General features: G+C 46.3%; 1 protein-coding gene across 5 annotated transcripts; it reads right to left on the minus strand.

Annotated features, from left to right (window-relative positions):
* Positions 1-3,821: 3,821 nt before the first annotated feature.
* LOC121297575 (core histone macro-H2A.1) lies at positions 3,822-19,449 on the minus strand. Of its 5 annotated transcripts, none has more exons than XM_041223957.1 (9): positions 19,347-19,449; positions 13,493-13,691; positions 12,964-13,070; positions 12,464-12,661; positions 11,231-11,341; positions 9,717-9,816; positions 6,117-6,206; positions 5,166-5,340; positions 3,822-4,030 (listed from the first exon to the last, which is right to left on the minus strand). In XM_041223957.1, the coding sequence occupies exons 2-9, from the start codon at positions 13,662-13,664 to the stop codon at positions 3,865-3,867; spliced, it is 1,119 nt and encodes a 372-aa protein (XP_041079891.1). In that variant the 5' UTR covers positions 13,665-13,691; positions 19,347-19,449; the 3' UTR covers positions 3,822-3,864. The 5 variants fall into 5 exon arrangements, with proteins under 5 accessions (XP_041079891.1, XP_041079890.1, XP_041079894.1 ...); XM_041223956.1 differs by lacking the exon at positions 19,347-19,449 and adding an exon at positions 16,587-16,704; XM_041223960.1 differs by lacking the exons at positions 9,717-9,816; positions 19,347-19,449 and adding exons at positions 8,746-8,836; positions 16,587-16,699.
* Between the last annotated feature and the right edge of the window lie 47 nt (positions 19,450-19,496).

Consider the following 19,496-nt stretch of genomic DNA (forward strand, 5'->3'; position numbering starts at 1 on the left):
TGAAAATATAAATGAGTCTGCCCTTGCGCCGCAGCTGAGGCCTCCTACGGGTTCAGTTTAATTTATACTCCTCAGGTTTCCTGTGCTAACCAGAATGCACTGCAGAGTGGTGGAGGATGGATTTCACTTAACCCTTTCACTGCCGACACTCTGGGTGCATGGCAGGCTGTTTGCTCGTTCGGTTGCTTGTGGACGCACACTGGCAAGCCTGGTAAATGTGTGTGTTTGCAATTACTGCAAACGCTTTACTCCTGAGTGTTCGGATAACCTTTAGATTCACTAGCAAAAGAGGAACTTTACACAGATTGACTCTTCCAATGAAACGCCTGCTCAATCCAATCACGATTGCTCTGTGTACAATTGATTTGAATGGAAACAGTACTGCAGTCCAGGCAAATCATTCAGTGTGAAACTGAAAGAAAGCCTTTATTACTAAAAACTCATTATTACTACTACTCTTCCAACAGCGTAACAGATTTCCACAGATTATACCAAGACTGACACAGAGTCACGCCTGTAAACTCTCGGGCTCTCGCATGCCTGTTTGCACTGGGTACAGTACATGGCACAGGCACAGTAACTCCAGGAGGCTCCTCTAGAAACTGGAAAGATCTATACAATAGCAGCCTTGGTTTTTCTTGTTCTTCCTTTGTTTCTTCTGAGAAGTATATATACTGTATTTGATTGCCCGCATTACAGCCAGGAAACGCACACATGCTGTTTTCTAGTCTGTCAGCTCCCAGTTCATTATAATAAATGGCAGAGTACATTCTTATTGAATATCTACCCACATACACCTGGTTTTTACCCCTCAACCCCTGATCTGCAGCAATGTTTTTTTTTTTTTTTCACTTTTTCGTGCATGGAGTAAAATCTCAGTGAGTGCTGGGAAAGGTTCTCAAGAGAAACAGCACCATGACAGATGCTTTGCATTTCAGGGCTTTTCCGGCTGAAAACCTGCCTGTATTTCCTGGGATTATCCTTCAGACAGCAGCTCTTAGAGGAGGTCCTGAGTCCCTGCCTTTCCTGGCTGGGAAAGTGGCCCCAACTCCAGCTCAGCGTAGCGCTCTTACCATCATGGGTTCAAGATGCTGGACAGAGAGCTTCTTTTTATTTTCTTCTTTATCATTTTATTTTTGGTTGAAAAGGAAAGAAGCTGTTTACGTTATAAAACCAAAAAAAAAAAAAAAAACATTTGCAAAAAATATTTAAAGATTTATATTAATTTCCCTAAACCAGTGCAGATTTCACCTTACAATCAATATTTTACTTTTTTTTACTTTTACAATTAAAAAGGGTTTTCTTGGTTTGAATGTATTTTAAGAGTGAATGGTATCTGTACAGGCAGAATCATATTCCCTTCATATCATTTCACAGTACATCCGCAAAATTAATCTGCATGCCCCACCACTGGGAAATGAATACGTTGTGTGTGTGTGTGTGTGTGTGTGTGTGTGTGTGTGTGTGTGTGTGTGTGTGTGCTGCAAAATCTCATAATTAAATGACTGGGTTTTATTCTGAAACAGTGCATCTCAGTAGAAAACAATGGCCTGTCTAACATACTTACACAGTACAAAGTTACCTCAATCATTCTAAAGCTTCCAGTGTCCACATCAAGGCTATGCTGACACCTAGTGGTTACAAGAAGGATATTCAAAACTATTCATTTGCAATATATATATATTATTGTTATTTATTTAGCGGACACCTTTATCCAAAGTGACTTACAGAGCCAGTAGCAATGGGGAAAAAAGCACATTTCACTTTAAGGAGTAATAAGCAATGTTTTAAAATCCATTCTCTGAACTCTTATAAGCGCTAACACTATTACCGCTGGTGAAGAAGATCTTTTGGTTCTTATTCCATGTTTTTACTCATCAATTTCAAATCAATCAAACATGCAGACCTCCCCTTCAAGACTAGTACCTCTCATTACGGCCTGGCAGGTGAGTAACCTTCCGCTCCCTCGTCACTGAACCGTGTGCAAAACAAACAGATGGTGAAAACAACATTGTCCAGGTAACTGGTTTTGAGTATTAGTGGTGGGAATGCACTAAAATAAGAAAATAAGAACATAAGAAAGTTTACAAACGAGAGGAGGCCATTCGGCCCATCTTGCTCGTTTGGTTGTTAGTAGCTTATTGATCCCAGAATTTCATCAAGCAGCTTCTTGAAGGATCCCAGGGTGTCAGCTTCAACAACATTACTGGGGAGTTGATTCCAGACCCTCACAATTCTCTGTGTAAAAAAGTGCCTCCTATTTTCTGTTCTGAATGCCCCTTTGTCTAATCTACATTTGTGACCCCTGGTCCTTGTTTCTTTTTTCAGGCTGAAAAAGTCCCTTGGGTCGACACTGTCAATACCTTTTAGAATTTTGAATGCTTGAATTAGGTCGCCACGTAGTCTTCTTTGTTCAAGACTGAACAGATTCAATTCTTTTAGCCTGTCTGCATATGACATGCCTTTTAAGCCTGGAATAATTCTGGTCGCTCTTCTTTGCACTCTTTCTAGAGCAGCAATAGTCCATCTGCATAGGTTAATAAGCAACGAAACGCTGTTGCTGTGCATTTAAACAGTGTCACATGTAAAACATTGGAATGCAATGGAGTCTTACGAAAAGTGTGCCTTATAATTTCATCAATACACAATCCGTTTAAATGAAGCAAGATATATGATAGCAATCTCTCCAGAAGCGCCCCTATTCTAATGACAGCAGTGACTCTCACACTGGACAATGGGAAGCACCTATTCCAATGACAGCAGCGACTCTCACACTGGACAATGGGAAGCACCTATTCCAATGACAGCAGCGACTCTCACACTGGACAATGGGAAGCACCTATTCCAATGACAGCAGCGACTCTCACACTGGACAATGGGAAGCACCTATTCCAATGACAGCAGCGACTCTCACACTGGACAATGGGAAACACCTATTCCAATGACAGCAGCGTCTCTCACAATGGACAACGGGAAGCACCTATTCCAATGACAGCAGCGTCTCTCACAATGGACAATGGGAAGCACCTATTCCAATGACAGCAGTGTCTCTCACAATGGACAATGGGAAGCACCTATTCCAATGACAGCAGCGACTCTCACAATGGACAGTGGGAAGCACCTATTCCAATGACAGCAGTGACTCTCACACTGGACAATGGGAAGCACCTATTCCAATGACAGCAGCGACTCTCACACTGGACAGTGGGAAGGGAAGTGGAAAGACAAAGGGCATGAGCTGGAATCGCGTCAGCTAGGGGTGCAATAACCCGAGATTAAAACAGGACTGGCAGGCAGCAATGCAACATTTCAACCTCAGTTTAGAATTGAAACATCCCAAACAGAGAAAAAAGAAGAATGACTCAAAGAGAAACACGCCACACGAAACATCCCAGTATTTTACTAAGACACTGTACATTACATACTTCATTGCCACCGTTAATTATACACAATATAAACATGAAAGCCTGCTGCACCAGTTTATCATAAACAAAGCAATCTAAATCGGTGTGACACATAGTAAGAAGCACGACACAGTTACAAAAAGTACCTGCAGTTTCCCTTCCACACGAAAAAAGAATAAACCTGAAGCTATGAACACGAGTCAACCTTTCAGTAAAAACAAATCAAATGCTGGCCACACCCCCTAGAAAGTCTGACACTGATCTAAATGACACCAAACTCCAAAGCTGTCCGTGACACAGAGCATAATCAAAACTGATATTTTAGGAAATGTTAAAAAAAATTAAAAAGAAAAAGTATCATGAAAAGAAAGCCCCCCCCAAAAAGCCCCCCCCCCCCCCCCCCCCCCCCCCCCCCCCCCCCCCCTGTTTAATCAGATGCAGTGAAGCTGAAGCTTGAAGTTTAATTGGCATCGAGTTTCGCCATCTCCTGCACGTAGATCCCTATACTCTCACTGTCGAACAGTACGAAGAAAACCGTCTTGATGGAAGAGGACATCGTGGAGACGAAGTAGCTGGAGATGGCTTTCAGGATGAGCTGAGCTGCAGTCTGCTTGGGGAATCCATTCCTACAAAACAAACAGGAACGACTGAACCTCACTTACCAATCGTTTCACCCACTCTGAACCACTGCCTCAGTCTCTGCCCTCACCTCACTTACCAATCGTTTCACCCACTCTGAACCACTGCCTCAGTCTCTGCCCTCACCTCACCTACCAATCGTTTCACCCACTCTGAACCACTGCCTCAGTCTCTGCCCTCACCTCACTTACCAATCGTTTCACCCACTCTGAACCACTGCCTCAGTCTCTGCCCTCACCTCACCTACCAATCGTTTCACCCACTCTGAACCACTGCCTCAGTCTCTGCCCTCACCTCACTTACCAATCGTTTCACCCACTCTGAACCACTGCCTCAGTCTCTGCCCTCACCTCACCTACCAATCGTTTCACCCACTCTGAACCACTGCCTCAGTCTCTGCCCTCACCTCACCTACCAATCGTTTCACCCACTCTGAACCACTGCCTCAGTCTCTGCCCTCACCTCACCTACCAATCGTTTCACCCACTCTGAACCACTGCCTCAGTCTCTGCCCTCACCTCACCTACCAATCGTTTCACCCACTCTGAACCACTGCCTCAGTCTCTGCCCTCACCTCACCTACCAATCGTTTCACCCACTCTGAACCACTGCCTCAGTCTCTGCCCTCACCTCACTTACCAATCATGCCCAGCTTGTGAAACGTGCTGTGGCGCTGATAAAAGCACCGCTATCCTTATCGCAGCTGAAACAACAAAGTGCTGTACTTCTTTACAGTGGCATTAATGGCACATTATTCATAGACATCAGTCACCTGCAGTGTTCAATAGACTATTAACGTTAGGGTTACATACTCTCTGATGCAGTGTTCAATAGACTATTAACGTTAGGGTTACATACTCTCTGATGCAGTGTTCAATAGACTATTAACGTTAGGGTTACATACTCTCTGATTACCAACATGAAAAACACACAAGACTTTTAACTTGGGAACTTGTAAGCAGTCTTGTGCTATTTCTTATTCCCTTTCAAACTGTATCAGTGTTGTTATTCCAGTCAGATAGAAAGTGCGCTAAGATGATTTGGACTTTGCGAATCCAGCCCATTACTTTGTAGTCCTGAGCTGCAGTGCTTGATTTCACATACAGGGAGGGAGATCCTTACCTGCCGCTGCCAATAGAAGGGAACGCGATTGACTTGAGCTTCTTCTCGTCCGCCAGTGCCAGGCAGTTCTTCACTGTCTTCTCTAGCAGCTCCTCGCACTTGTCAGAGCCCCAGCCCGGGCTGTTGCAGTGAATCACGAACTTAGCAGGGAGGCCGAAGCCTGGACTCAGAGCCGCTGCAAAACAAGCACAGCCATCAAAACAACAGTGAGAACCAGAGAGAAGCAAACCCTAACCTGGTTTCAGAGGGTCAACTGCAGCGAACTGGGAGGACGAGTACTAACTGGGAATGAGCCCGGGGTTAGTACGGAGGATGGTACTAAACCAGTACACAAGTTAATACCAATTACAATGAACTTAGCAGCTCAAGATAGTCCCCAACTGCGTATTAAAAATGTTCTCAATTGCAACAAACCCAGTCAGTGCTACTGGCCTCTAGAGCAGAGTCTCCAACCCTGGTCCTGGGGACCCCCTGTGTCTGCTCGGTTTCATTCCAGCTCAGTTCTCAATTACTTCATTGAACCCTTAACTGAACTATTCATTCACTCAATAAGACCTTTTTAATTGTTTTCAGCACAGTTGGAGATTTCAAGATAACTATACAATTTCACAAGTAACTTGAAATTGGCTGGAACCACTCAGTTTGAGTTCCTGTTTGGTAGCACACTGCAATAAAGAGCTGAACCCTGAGCTCTGTACTAAAGCTGGGATCAGCGAGTCCCCAACTTTGTTCAGCATCTTTTTTTGTTGAAATTGGATGATCCCGAGATCGTATTAGCAAATGACCCATCGCCACTGAAAAACCAGCACAGCCATCAAACAACGAGAACCAGAGAGAAGCAAACCCTAGCCTAGATTCCAGATTTATTTCCATTTGCGATTCCTCATTGTAAGCAGCGGAACAGCACGTTGAAATGTTTTTTTTTTTTAAACGAAGGGAATGGAGACTCACCTCCTGCCACATCCAGAGGCCCGTTCTTCTTGCGCAGCTCACTGACCGCCTCCCCAAACTCCTTGCCCCCTTTCTTCTCCAGAGCATTCCCTGATCAACAACACCCCGAACCGTTAGTGTCACAAGAGACAGGACATGCTAGCAGCTTCTGTGTTAGGATTCAGGGTCACACTTTGCATGAAGTGTCTCGTCATTTCATAGTGGTTACTTACTAAACACATGGGCACTTACACATCACTACAATGTTATTCTGCACAGTTACAATGTAGTTAATGTGGAAATCTCTTTGCACGACACATGCAAGTACACAATTGTATCAGAAAAGGGTTAGTGTTAGGGTTGTACTGTGCAAAAAGATTTACATACATTATATATGCATTCTGTATAAGTACATGTGCATTTGCTAAGTAACTACACTGTAAATATACAGCAATTAGAGACACTACTTCATGCAAAGCATTACCGGATTCAGCAGGTAAGGGAAAAACAAGTCAGCCAGTTTCTCTTAGAAGTTGTGGAGTCTCTCTGGGCACCATCACACACTTACTGCTGTTCCAACCTGATACCTTTCTTTCAAATCTAACTTTTCAATACAGAATCCAAACATCCAGACTGAGGACTGGTGAGTTTCCAGCCCATCCAGCCTCATGTATCCGTTTTCACAGACAGGGAAACTCTGAGGGAATGATCAGTTTGTGCATCTCAGGTAATTGAGTAAATTTAAAATTACCCTTGAATGGGATCTTCCCCAGCTGTTTTTATGTGATGCCTTGGGTTACCTACAGGGAGCAGACACAGTGATCTCTGAATCTCTACATTTCCAGTGATGCACGGTAGGTATGCCCAGAGCCCAGAGAGAAGGAAGGGTTTCTGCAGTGCAGAGACCACCTATTTACACACTGCCCACAAACTGCTTCAGCACAGAGATCCAAGCAATGAGAACAAAGCAGGCAGAGTGGTGTGATTGTCAGCATCACTCTGTTTACACCCAGGTCAGGAAAAGGCAAAGCGTGCCATGCAGTCCTGTCCCATCTTCCAGCAGTCACAGTGAGAGAGAAGAACAAGACATACAACCTTAGTGCTGGTCATGTGAGTGCATCTCTATATAACCCTAGCTCTGGTCATGTGAGTGCATCTTTATATAACCCTAGCGTTGGTCATGTGAGTGCATCTCTATATAACCCTAGCGCTGGTCATGTGAGTGCATCTCTATATAACCCTAGCGCTGGTCATGTGAGTGCATCTCTATATAACCCTAGCGCTGGTCATGTGAGTGCATCTCTATATAACCCTAGCGCTGGTCATGTGTTTCATCTCTATATTACCCTAGCTCTGGTCATGTGAGTGCATCTCTATATAACCCTAGCTCTGGTCATGTGAGTGCATCTCTATATAACCCTAGCGCTGGTCATGTGAGTGCATCTCTATATAACCCTAGCGCTGGTCATGTGATTCATCTCTATATAACCCTAGCTCTGGTCATGTGAGTGCATCTCTATATAACCCTAGCTCTGGTCATGTGAGTGTCATCTCTCTATATAACCCTAGCTCTGGTCATGTGAGTGCATCTCTATATAACCCTAGCTCTGGTCATGTGAGTGCATCTCTATATAACCCTAGCGCTGGTCATGTGAGTTCATCTCTATATAACCCTAGCTCTGGTCATGTGAGTGCATCTCTATATAACCCTAGCGCTGGTCATGTGAGTGCATCTCTATATAACCCTAGCGCTGGTCATGTGAGTGCATCTCTATATAACCCTAGCGCTGGTCATGTGATTCATCTCTATATAACCCTAGCGCTGGTCATGTGATTCATCTCTATATAACCCTAGCTCTGGTCATGTGAGTGCATCTCTATATAACCCTAGCTCTGGTCATGTGAGTGCATCTCTATATAACCCTAGCGCTGGTCATGTGATTCATCTCTATATAACCCTAGCTCTGGTCATGTGAGTGCATCTCTATATAACCCTAGCTCTGGTCATGTGAGTGCATCTCTATATAACCCTAGCGCTGGTCATGTGAGTGCATCTCTATATAACCCTAGCGCTGGTCATGTGATTCATCTCTATATAACCCTAGCTCTGGTCATGTGAGTGCATCTCTATATAACCCTAGCTCTGGTCATGTGAGTGCATCTCTATATAACCCTAGCTCTGGTCATGTGAATGCATCTCTATATAACCCTAGCGCTGGTCATGCGATTCATCTCTACATAACCCTAGCTCTGGTCATGTGATTGCATCTCTACGTGTACTTGCTTTATCATGGTAACCGTGGGCTCTGTCTTAATCCCACAGCCGGTGCTGCTACAGTACAACACCATTATCTTCATTGTCTAGATTACTTTTCACCTGCTTCAGTGTGCTACTGATGCACCAGGCATGTCATGTATTAAACTAACTGCACGAGGCTAAGCCTTCTTCATATATATGCACTGTATGTGGACACACTTCTGTGCTGAATAAAGCACACAGGGGTGGAAGTGGGCTGGTGAGATGTGAAGTGTGAACAGCTCATTGCAAGAAGGGGACGGAGCACAGCAGTGATTGAATGAGAAGGACAGCTGGAAGCAGGAGGGAGATACACACAGGACACGGCGAGCTGCAGTGAGAAAGGCTCATTACCTACTTCCCCTCCAGTGTAGAGATCAGTATTGGTCGGGTGGATTACAGCGTCGCTGTCAATGGTGGCAATGTCAGCCTGCACAACTTGCAACTACAACAACAGCAGGCAAATAACATGGAGTCAGAGCCACTGGGGGACATGATGGGAACAGATCGGAACATTTAGGAAAGAATTCCTCCCAGGCCAGGCCAGTGGGGAAAAAAGAGAGAGAGAGAGAGAGAGAGAGAGAGAGAGAGAGAGAGAGAGAGAGAGAGAGAGAGAGATGAATCCCTGAAAATCAATCAGCTGAAGTATGATGGAAGAAGAGATCTTCGAGGAGACTGGAGTGACGCATGGAATACAACGCAGTCACAGCAAGCAGAACCTAATCGCAACTTCATTTTGTTACACCCCCTCTGCAGAGATTCGGTACAATCCTTGAAAGACAGAGCCAAACTAAATAAGTGCTTCCTCTTGTGTAACAGACAGTGCTGTAGGATTCACATGTCATGCAGCAATACGCTGCTTCATTTGATTTTGCAGGAGTTATACAGGCTCCTCGTTTATTTTGTTTCTTTTTGTACTTGTCAAGGATTTCCTGTATCTTTACAGAATACGAAACAATTAACAGTGGACTCCAGAGCTGTCATGGAAAGAACTGAAATGACTGGTTTTAAATATCAAACATTTCCCATGCAACTTGTACATTCTCATGCTGTGTGCACTGCATCAGTGTGGCTTAAACACAAGCAGGGCTGCTTGCACAGTGATAAGAATGGACTTTTCTAATACAAATCCTCCAAGCGTCTGTTAGTAAATGCAATATAGACCTTGAACAAATCCAATCCTTTTCTTGTGAATATGCATGAATAATATATATATATACACACACACGCCTGCTCTGGAAAGGTGCGCTCTGTGCATCACTTCAGTTGTATTCCTAGCAGCTCTGAAGGCAGTGTGTGGGTGAGAATAGACACCGCCCCTTTACCTAGATCATCTTTAAGGTCAATGTCAGCATTGGTAGGATTGATAACAGCCTCCACATCAAACCCAGCCAAGTTAGTGATTTCACTGTGAATGAGGTTCAGCTGGAAGAAAGAAAAGACATGCAGCAGGAAAGCAGGCCAGCTCGAGGCGTCTGGGATTGCGTGTGCACCCGGCAGGAAAGCAACGGCTGCTCAAGTTGAACAAGCCCCACTGCTAATGCACAGTCCTACTGGTGAATGAATGGGAGGATGGCTTTTACATATCAGCTCCTGTACTATTTCATATTTTTTATGATCCACACACATAACATCCTCCCACAAGCTTGTGGTGGCACTGCTGACCTTGTGATGGTGTTTGCACCGCACCAAATAACAAAACAGACACACTGTAATGAAGGTAGCGGGACAGCGTTGGCAGCCCTTTCAGTAAATACTATTGCACACCGCTATCACAGGTCCTGCTATTCAGAACAGATCTAATCCTAAAGGTTTATCACCGTACTGATCTTATCCAAAGCTTAACCTTGACTGTGTCTTCTCAGGACTCCAATACATTTTGAAATGATGCTCATTTCTGTTCTACATTAACATTGCATTCCTGCTTAAAATAATACTGAAAGTTCAGCCCCAGTTCTCTGGCACACTTCATGTTCAGTAATGTGTACAGCAGAGCAGTTGTCAAGCGATTCGGTGATTCAGAGTACAATAACTACAGGCGATAAAGCAACTCAACTTCACAATGTGCAGCATCATTAGGGAGAACGCATGCCCACTGGGCTTGCATTTGTGTCTCATATTCCAGGACTAGGAAAGACAGGGCTGGTTTTGTTTATTTGCCGTTCTGTCCTCCGTTCAGAGCCCAGTTGCTTAGCAACAGCTTGGGGAGCAAGGCTTAGGTCTTTCTTTGTTAATTACTTTGTGTTTCCAAAAAAAGAAACCTGACTCCCAGCTGAAGGAGAGAGCTCTTCAAAGACAACTTCCAATTCTGTATACTTCATTTAATGGCAACAAGCTACAGCTACGAGTGCACTGAAAGAGGTGTCTGTGTGTGTGGAAGAAAGGGAGGGAGAGAAGCAGAGCGGAGAGGAGAGGAAAGGAGAGGAGCGTCACTTGTATATGCAGATCAGCAATCACACTACATGAGGTCCTTATTGTTATACTGGCATTGTTAGTACATTGCAAGCTGCTTTGAATCCCTACCTAGTCATACATACAGAGATACCATGTATGCTGCCATATCCATCTTATAAAAGTTTCCAATGGGCTATTGACACATTGACTTGCTTTCCCCATGCTCAGAATTAGAATTTAAAGTGCTTTTCCGTGGCTAGCCATGCTTTTCACTGTGCTACAGTTTAACATAGTAATGATTCCCAATTGGTGTCTGTGCTTCCACTATACTTTCACTTGCTGCACATTACATTGTTTTTACTGCTGTTTACTACAGTGCACTTGCACAGGGCTCTTGGAAATGAAGCACAAGGCAGTGCGCTCGGCAGGATGCACTCAGCAGTACCTTTTGCCCCAGGAAGAGGCTCTTGGTGGACAGGACAGTGAACCCGTCCGATGGGGGCCCCTCGGTGGTGCTGTCAGCACTGGCTGCTTTGCTGACCTCTCCCTGCTTCTTCTAGAGGAAAACAAACAGACAGCAACTGAATCACACTGTAACAATATCACACTCAACCAGAATGGGATTCAAATACACACTCAACCAGCACGGGACTCAAATACACACTCAATCAGCACGGGACTCAAATACACACTCAATCAGCACGGGACTCAAATACACACTCAATCAGCACGGGACTCAAATACACACTCAATCAGCACGGGACTCAAATACACACTCAATCAGCACGGGGCACGGGACTCAAATACACACTCAATCAGCACGGGACTCAAATACACACTCAATCAGCACGGGACTCAAATACACACTCAATCAGCACGGGACTCAAATACACACTCAATCAGCACGGGACTCAAATACACACTCAATCAGCACGGGACTCAAATACACACTCAATCAGCACGGGACTCAAATACACACTCAATCAGCACGGGACTCAAATACACACTCAATCAGCACGGGACTCAAATACACACTCAGTCAGCACGGGACTCAAATACACACTCAATCAGCACGGGACTCAAATACACACTCAATCAGCACGGGACTCAAATACACACTCAATCAGCACGGGACTCAAATACACACTCAACCAGCACGGGACTCAAATACACACTCAATCAGCACAGGACTCAAATACACACTCAATCAGCATGGGATTCAAACACACACTCAACCAGCGTGTCCCCTGGATTCCTTTCAAATGATAGCAGGTTTTGTTTTTTTTTTGCACGCACAATTTCACCACGCTCTTATTACAGAAGTTCATTATAAATATTGAGGCTTTTTTATTATTCAGATCACTCGCACGTACCGATAATATGACCACCTCTTATTCAAAGACCATGAAGCATGAAATAAGAAGGTAGTAATTCCAGTGAAGCTCCTTGTCGCCCCTCTGAGCAACTACTGCTTTCTAACCGTGTGAAGAGGTTTGCAGGGCTGCAGGGCAGCACAAGACAGAGGCTCCTGCTCATGACCTTCCAGTCAGCTTTCATGCTACTCTTCATGGATCCCAATTCGTTACTCTGTCACATTCAATAGCTGAGGGGGGTCAGAGAGAAAGAGGAAGAGCGCTGTTGTCTCTACATGTTTCTCAGGGTATTACACAATGCTCACCTTCTTGCCTCCAGCTCCTTTCTTGCCCCCTGCTCTCTTCGACCCTGTCTTCTTGGCGGGGGGGAGCTTAGATTTCTTGGTGGGCGGGGGGGTGATGATGGCCTCCAGCTTGCCCTTTGAGCCCCGCTTCTTGGCGAGCAGCTCGGGGTGAATGTTGGGTAAAACTCCTCCGGCGGCGATTGTAACTCCTTTCAGCAGCTGGGAACAAGAACAAGACATGAAGGGTTAGGGCTTCCTTTTACAACCATCAATGAATCAATCAATCAATCCACCCACCCATCCATCCATCCATCCATCAGTCCACCCCTCAATCAATCCATTCATCCATCCATCCATCAATGAATATTTATTTAATAAAGCACCTTTCACAGTGGACCACCATCACAAAGTTCAGGTTTAGTAACTTCACTGCAAACTTAGTCCCAAATGAAACATGAAGCCTTGGCAGTAGCTCTACTGTGCTGTAGATCTGCCTGGGAGCAGCAGTGAGAGCCCTGTACCTGGTTCAGCTCTTCATCGTTGGCGATCGCCAGCAGGATGTGTCTGGGAGTGACCCGGCCTTTCTTGTTATCCCGAGCAGCGTTTCCTGCCAGCTCTAAGATTTCAGCTGAAACAAAGTGTGTGGCAGTTTGAATTACAGCGCGACTCGGTGACATTGTATTAGCGACAGGGTAAGTGAGCTCACTGAACTGAGAGGGGCTTTGTGGGTCTGGATGCAGCTGGGCATCGATTCATTTGAGATCAAACACCCAAGAGCACCAGACTGAGGTAAAGCTTACCTGGCTGGTTTCCACGGCAACCACACAAACCCTGAGCCCCACAGGCCTTGCACTGGGAGGAGATGTGTGGAACACCACCGCCCTGCAGGAGGCGCTAAAGGGATCCTCACAGCTCCAGCTCCACTTTTACAAACATCTCCTACCTATTTGCTGCCCTGTTGGTGATATTTTCCATTGCTGTTCCTGCTTAGGCTTACTGACTGCTCCAGCAAAGCCCTCCCCAGCCCGGAGTCCCTGCAGCCCCTCTTACCTGTGAGATACTCCAGCACAGCTGCCATGTACACAGGCGCCCCCACCCCAATCCTGTACTTGGGGTGCCCCTTCTTGATGTAGCGCAGCATACGCCCCACGGGGAAGATCACACCGGCCTTCGTGGAGCGAGATGTCTTGGTGGTCTTCTTCTTTCCTCCTCGGCTGGACATGGTGAGGTGCCAGTATTCGGGGTGATGCTGCAGCAGGAGGGAAAGGCATTCAGTGCTCTCACCTGTGATATGGCTCATCAGTCTCTCAATCCCGACTGTCAGCATTGTGCTGGTCATGGGTATCACGTACAGGACCCCAGCCTTCACAATGTGATCCCTACTATAATCCTACTAACCCTTCCCCCAGCCTTCGCAATGTGATCCCTACTAGAATCCTACTAACCCTACCACCAGCCTTCGCAATGTGATCCCTACTAGAATCCTACTAACCCTACCCCCAGCCTTCGCAATGTGATCCCTACTAGAATCCTACTAACCCTACCCCCAGCCTTCGCAATGTGATCCCTACTAGAATCCTACTAACCCTACCCCCAGCCTTCGCAATGTGATCCCTACTAGAATCCTACTAACCCTACCCCCAGCCTTCGCAATGTGATCCCTACTAGAATCCTACTAACCCTACCCCCAGCCTTCGCAATGTGATCCCTACTAGAATCCTACTAACCCTACCCCCAGCCTTCGCAATGTGATCCCTACTAGAATCCTACTAACCCTACCCCCAGCCTTCGCAATGTGATCCCTACTAGAATCCTACTAACCCTACCCCCAGCCTTCGCAATGTGATCCCTACTAGAATCCTACTAACCCTACCCCCAGCCTTCGCAATGTGATCCCTACTAGAATCCTACTAACCCTACCCCCAGCCTTCGCAATGTGATCCCTACTAGAATCCTACTAACCCTACCCCCAGCCTTCGCAATGTGATCCCTACTAGAATCCTACTAACCCTACCCCCAGCCTTCGCAATGTGATCCCTACTAGAATCCTACTAACCCTACCCCCAGCCTTCGCAATGTGATCCCTACTAGAATCCTACTAACCCTACCCCCAGCCTTCGCAATGTGATCCCTACTAGAATCCTACTAACCCTACCCCCAGCCTTCGCAATGTGATCCCTACTAGAATCCTACTAACCCTACCCCCAGCCTTCGCAATGTGATCCCTACTAGAATCCTACTAACCTACTAGAATCCTACTAACCCTACCCCCAGCCTTCGCAATGTGATCCCTACTAGAATCCTACTAACCCTACCCCCAGCCTTCGCAATGTGATCCCTACTAGAATCCTACTAACCCTACCCCCAGCCTTCGCAATGTGATCCCTACTAGAATCCTACTAACCCTACCCCCAGCCTTCGCAATGTGATCCCTACTAGAATCCTACTAACCCTACCCCCAGCCTTCGCAATGTGATCCCTACTAGAATCCTACTAACCCTTCCCCCAGCCTTCGCAATGTGATCCCTATTAGAATCTTACTAACCCTACCCCCAGCCTTCGCAATGTGATCCCTACTAGAATCCTACTAACCCTAACCCTCCCCTGACGCTAGTGTGCTGTTTTACCCAGGTAATGCAAATCGGGAATAACACAAAGGCAAGATTATGTGCCAGTATGTGAAACGGTAACAGTACAAAACAGCCAGCAGTAAACTATTTATCAAACATACTGCTTTTTTCAAATCCAATTGCACAGTGGTTTCACCCATTCTGGGTTTTACTACAAGCTTCATTAGCCACAGCGTAATAAGCTCAGGTGTGTCTGATTAAACCCGTAGGAAAAACAGGAACGGATTGTACTGCTGTACAACGGGAGTCTTCTGTCCATCCGCGATAAGGCAGAAAGCACGCTACAGTCCGCAGCTTTAAATAAACCTTCCTTCCTCTGGGGCTTCCTCATGTCAGCAGTGCACCTGTTGTTGGTAACAGCAGAACAACGCAAAGGTGCGGCTTTGTTCATTCGTTTCATGCGTTTCGGAAACAGTTCAAATTAAAGATTACTGTGGTTGGCTGATCCTGAACAATTGGTGGTTGCTATTAGAAAACTAAAAATACAAGGCAGGGGGTAAAAGAGACTCTTCTTCGGACTGCACGTTCACATTAGATAGCACTTGATTTAAAACACAAACACGCTGTGCCTCTGAGCGGCGAGGTCAGAATAGCTGCTGCGAAACACAGATAATAATAATAATAATAATACCAACATTCAATTTACCGTGCTGGTAAGGTAACAAAACACGTTTCCATCAGAAACATGGGCAGAACAAGTTCGTTACACTGTAGATCTGAACCTGCTACTGTGTCAAATTGAGCACTGAACACCACCAACAAAAAACACTCGATAAGCTCCACTTTCTACCCTGCAATGCAACTTGCTGTACAGTGCAGGGGCGTCACGCACGCAGTCTCCAGCAGCGCGGCGGCTCTCTCGGCTTTCTCAACACATATACTGTATGTATATACAGCTACTCGTTTGGTATTTCTGTCCACAATCGTACAGCAACAACCCGAGAGTCATTACATTATAAATGGTCATGTAGCAACATACCGCTAACCTACGGGACACGCAATATCTCCAGTGAAGTGATATTAATTCAGAAAGTGCAGTAAAGATTACCCAATCCTCTCTGCGTGCTCGGTTTATAAACCTCTATGCAACGCGCGGGTGTTGTTCTCAGGACTCGTCTCCAATCAATGCGGCGCAAAACCTGCTGCGCCTTCCTGGTTTGACAAGACAAGTCCTGTCGCTCCGCTGAATACAGTAGCGCAGTAACCCTGCATCGGCACCAGCTTCATTTGACAATACAATAAGCAAGTTATTGTTCGACTGTGGTAGGCAATGCGAAATCAACACACAAATAAATGAAATGCAGGGTTGCAAACCTGTCTACAATACGGGTAGCCTGCCAGCATATAACATTGAAATAATATAACCAGGCCTGCGTTTGTTTATAAACACCACAGACAGGATTAAGTGTATAGGCCACACGACTGGGAACAGAGCGTGTGGCTTTTACAAAACGAGACCTCGCACACTAGGCGGGGAGTAATCAAGCTTAAAGAATTGCAGTGGCAGTACTTACAGGATAAAGCACTAGTTCAATATATCTACTGCTGCCTCCCTCTCCGCTACACACACACTACAGCCACAAGCCCCGACTCGGACTCACTCCCACAATCCACAGCGAGCGGAGCCACAACGCTCCAGTACGAGGAGCAGGTCTGTGCAGTGACTGCAGACACGGTCGATTTTCGACATGATTGGCTCGGATTGTATTTGAATGTATTGGTTTTTGGGACAGTGCAACATTCCCTAAGGAGTGTCAGGACTTCATGCAGGGTATGGGTTAAGCGATGGCGTTTCAAATTGCATAGCTTTTCAAACAAGATAGGAATGGCTGATATCATGAGATGACATTAGTGTTATTTCCGTTCTTCTGTTGCTTTACATGAAAACACTGAAAAAATAAGACATAACAGTGGATAAAATGATCAAGTCCATTGTGACGTGAACACATTCCTATGATGTGACAGCCTGTCCGTCTTAAATATGAACACATCCTTGTCCTGTGACAGCCTATCAGTCTGAAACATGAACACATCCTTATCCTGTGACAGCCTATCAGTCTGAGATGTATATCCAAGACCTCAGTGTTCACAGCATGCACAGGGTCACTCCTCTCTCCTCAGTGCACGGGATCACTCCTCTCTCCTCAGTGTTCACAGCACGCACAGGGTCACTCCTCTCTCCTCAGTGTTCACAGCATGCACAGGGTCACTCCTCTCTCCTCAGTGTTCACAGCGTGCACGGGATCACTCCTCTCTCCTCAGTGTTCACAGCACGCACAGGGTCACTCCTCTCTCCTCAGTGTTCACAGCGTGCACGGGATCACTCCTCTCTCCTCAGTGTTCACAGCGTGCACGGGGTCACTCCTCTCTCCTCAGTGTTCACAGCGTGCACGGGGTCACTCCTCTCTCCTCAGTGTTCACAGCGTGCACGGGGTCACTCCTCTCTCCTCAGTGTTCACAGCGTGCACGGGGTCACTCCTCTCTCCTCAGTGTTCACAGCGTGCACGGGGTCACTCCTCTCTCCTCAGTGTTCACAGCGTGCACGGGGTCACTCCTCTCTCCTCAGTGTTCACAGCGTGCACGGGGTCACTCCTCTCTCCTCAGTGTTCACAGCGTGCACGGGGTCACTCCTCTCTCCTCAGTGTTCACAGCGTGCACGGGGTCACTCCTCTCTCCTCAGTGTTCACAGCGTGCACGGGGTCACTCCTCTCTCCTCAGTGTTCACAGCGTGCACGGGGTCACTCCTCTCTCCTCAGTGTTCACAGCGTGCACGGGGTCACTCCTCTCTCCTCAGTGTTCACAGCGTGCACGGGGTCACTCCTCTCTCCTCAGTGTTCACAGCGTGCACGGGGTCACTCCTCTCTCCTCAGTGTTCACAGCGTGCACGGGGTCACTCCTCTCTCCTCAGTGTTCACAGCGTGCACGGGGTCACTCCTCTCTCCTCAGTGTTCACAGCGTGCACGGGGTCACTCCTCTCTCCTCAGTGTTCACAGCGTGCACGGGGTCACTCCTCTCTCCTCAGTGTTCACAGCGTGCACGGGGTCACTCCTCTCTCCTCAGTGTTCACAGCGTGCACGGGGTCACTCCTCTCTCCTCAGTGTTCACAGCGTGCACGGGATCACTCCTCTCTCCTCAGTGTTCACAGCGTGCACGGGGTCACTCCTCTCTCCTCAGTGTTCACAGCGTGCACGGGGTCACTCCTCTCTCCTCAGTGTTCACAGCGTGCACGGGGTCACTCCTCTCTCCTCAGTGTTCACAGCGTGCACGGGGTCACTCCTCTCTCCTCAGTGTTCACAGCGTGCACGGGGTCACTCCTCTCTCCTCAGTGTTCACAGCGTGCACGGGGTCACTCCTCTCTCCTCAGTGTTCACAGGACGCACGGGGTCACTCCTCTCTCCTCAGTGTTCACAGCGTGCACGGGGTCACTCCTCTCTCCTCAGTGTTCACAGGACGCACGGGGTCACTCCTCTCTCCTCAGTGTTCACAGCACGGGGTCACTCCTCTCTCCTCAGTGTTGCACGGGATCACTCCTCTCTCCTCAGTGTTCACAGCGTGCACGGGGTCACTCCAGAAAACAATCTACTTTCTTATCTCAGAGTAGACAGAAACAAAAAAGACACTGGCTTCCACTGGACACCTTGAGCGCACAGACCTTGCAAGAGGCTGTTCGATATCTAAATCTACCACCAGGGGGCGACCACGGCCCATAAAAATCCAACGTTATAAAGAAATGATGAACAGCAACAGAAGCGTGTTTCAACTATAATAATAATAATAATAATAATAATGATAATAATAATAATAATAATAATAATAATAATAATAATAATAATAATATAATAATAATAATAATAATAATAATAATAATAATATACCTATTTTAAGCTAATTTGTGTTTTTATTACTCATCAAGAATCACATTATCTCCAATTACTTTACACGTGTTTAGCAATATACTGTATATCAATAGCACGTATCAGTACTACTGAGGCGAATCACGATTTGTCTGTATTGTATTATTTGTTTGCAATGACTCAGAGAGTCCCATGGCATTGTCTGTGCACAGCGGGGTTGAGCGGAGTTCAGCTGCTCATCTGTTTTGAGAATCGCATCGTGCGGGGTTTAAATGCAGATCAATGCATTTATTTTTCTTCAGACACTGCAGTCTGATCCGGCCCGGGTTATATCATGGCAGGCAAGTCCTCGGATGAGCTCAGCCCTATACAATATCAACAGTAACTGCAAAAAGAGAGAAACACGAAGGCAGGTTTTACCTGAAGGTAAGCAGCGTGAAATCAGTGTTGTTTAAAGATACCTTTATGTAAAACCTCTGGTTGAATATGCAGGTGGAGTGCGCGCTGTTCGTATCTTATGTGTTTCTTGAACTAGTTGCTTTATTGACACAATAAAAACATTGACCTATA

Source organism: Polyodon spathula, chromosome 22 (genome assembly GCF_017654505.1).
Source record: "Polyodon spathula isolate WHYD16114869_AA chromosome 22, ASM1765450v1, whole genome shotgun sequence".
In the NCBI taxonomy this organism is placed as follows: domain Eukaryota; kingdom Metazoa; phylum Chordata; class Actinopteri; order Acipenseriformes; family Polyodontidae; genus Polyodon; species Polyodon spathula.

Bases quoted from the DNA above. Each gene is read 5' to 3' on its own strand.
- LOC121297575 (XM_041223957.1), bottom strand. From the start codon at position 13,664: ATGTCCAGCCGAGGAGGAAAGAAGAAGACCACCAAGACATCTCGCTCC. The intron at 13,071-13,492 runs GTAAGAGGGGCT...ACTTTGTTTCAG, and splicing joins TGTGCTGGAGTATCTCACAG to CTGAAATCTTAGAGCTGGCA. The intron at 6,207-9,716 runs GTAAAGGGGCGG...GTTGTTGATCAG, and splicing joins TGACCTTAAAGATGATCTAG to GGAATGCTCTGGAGAAGAAA.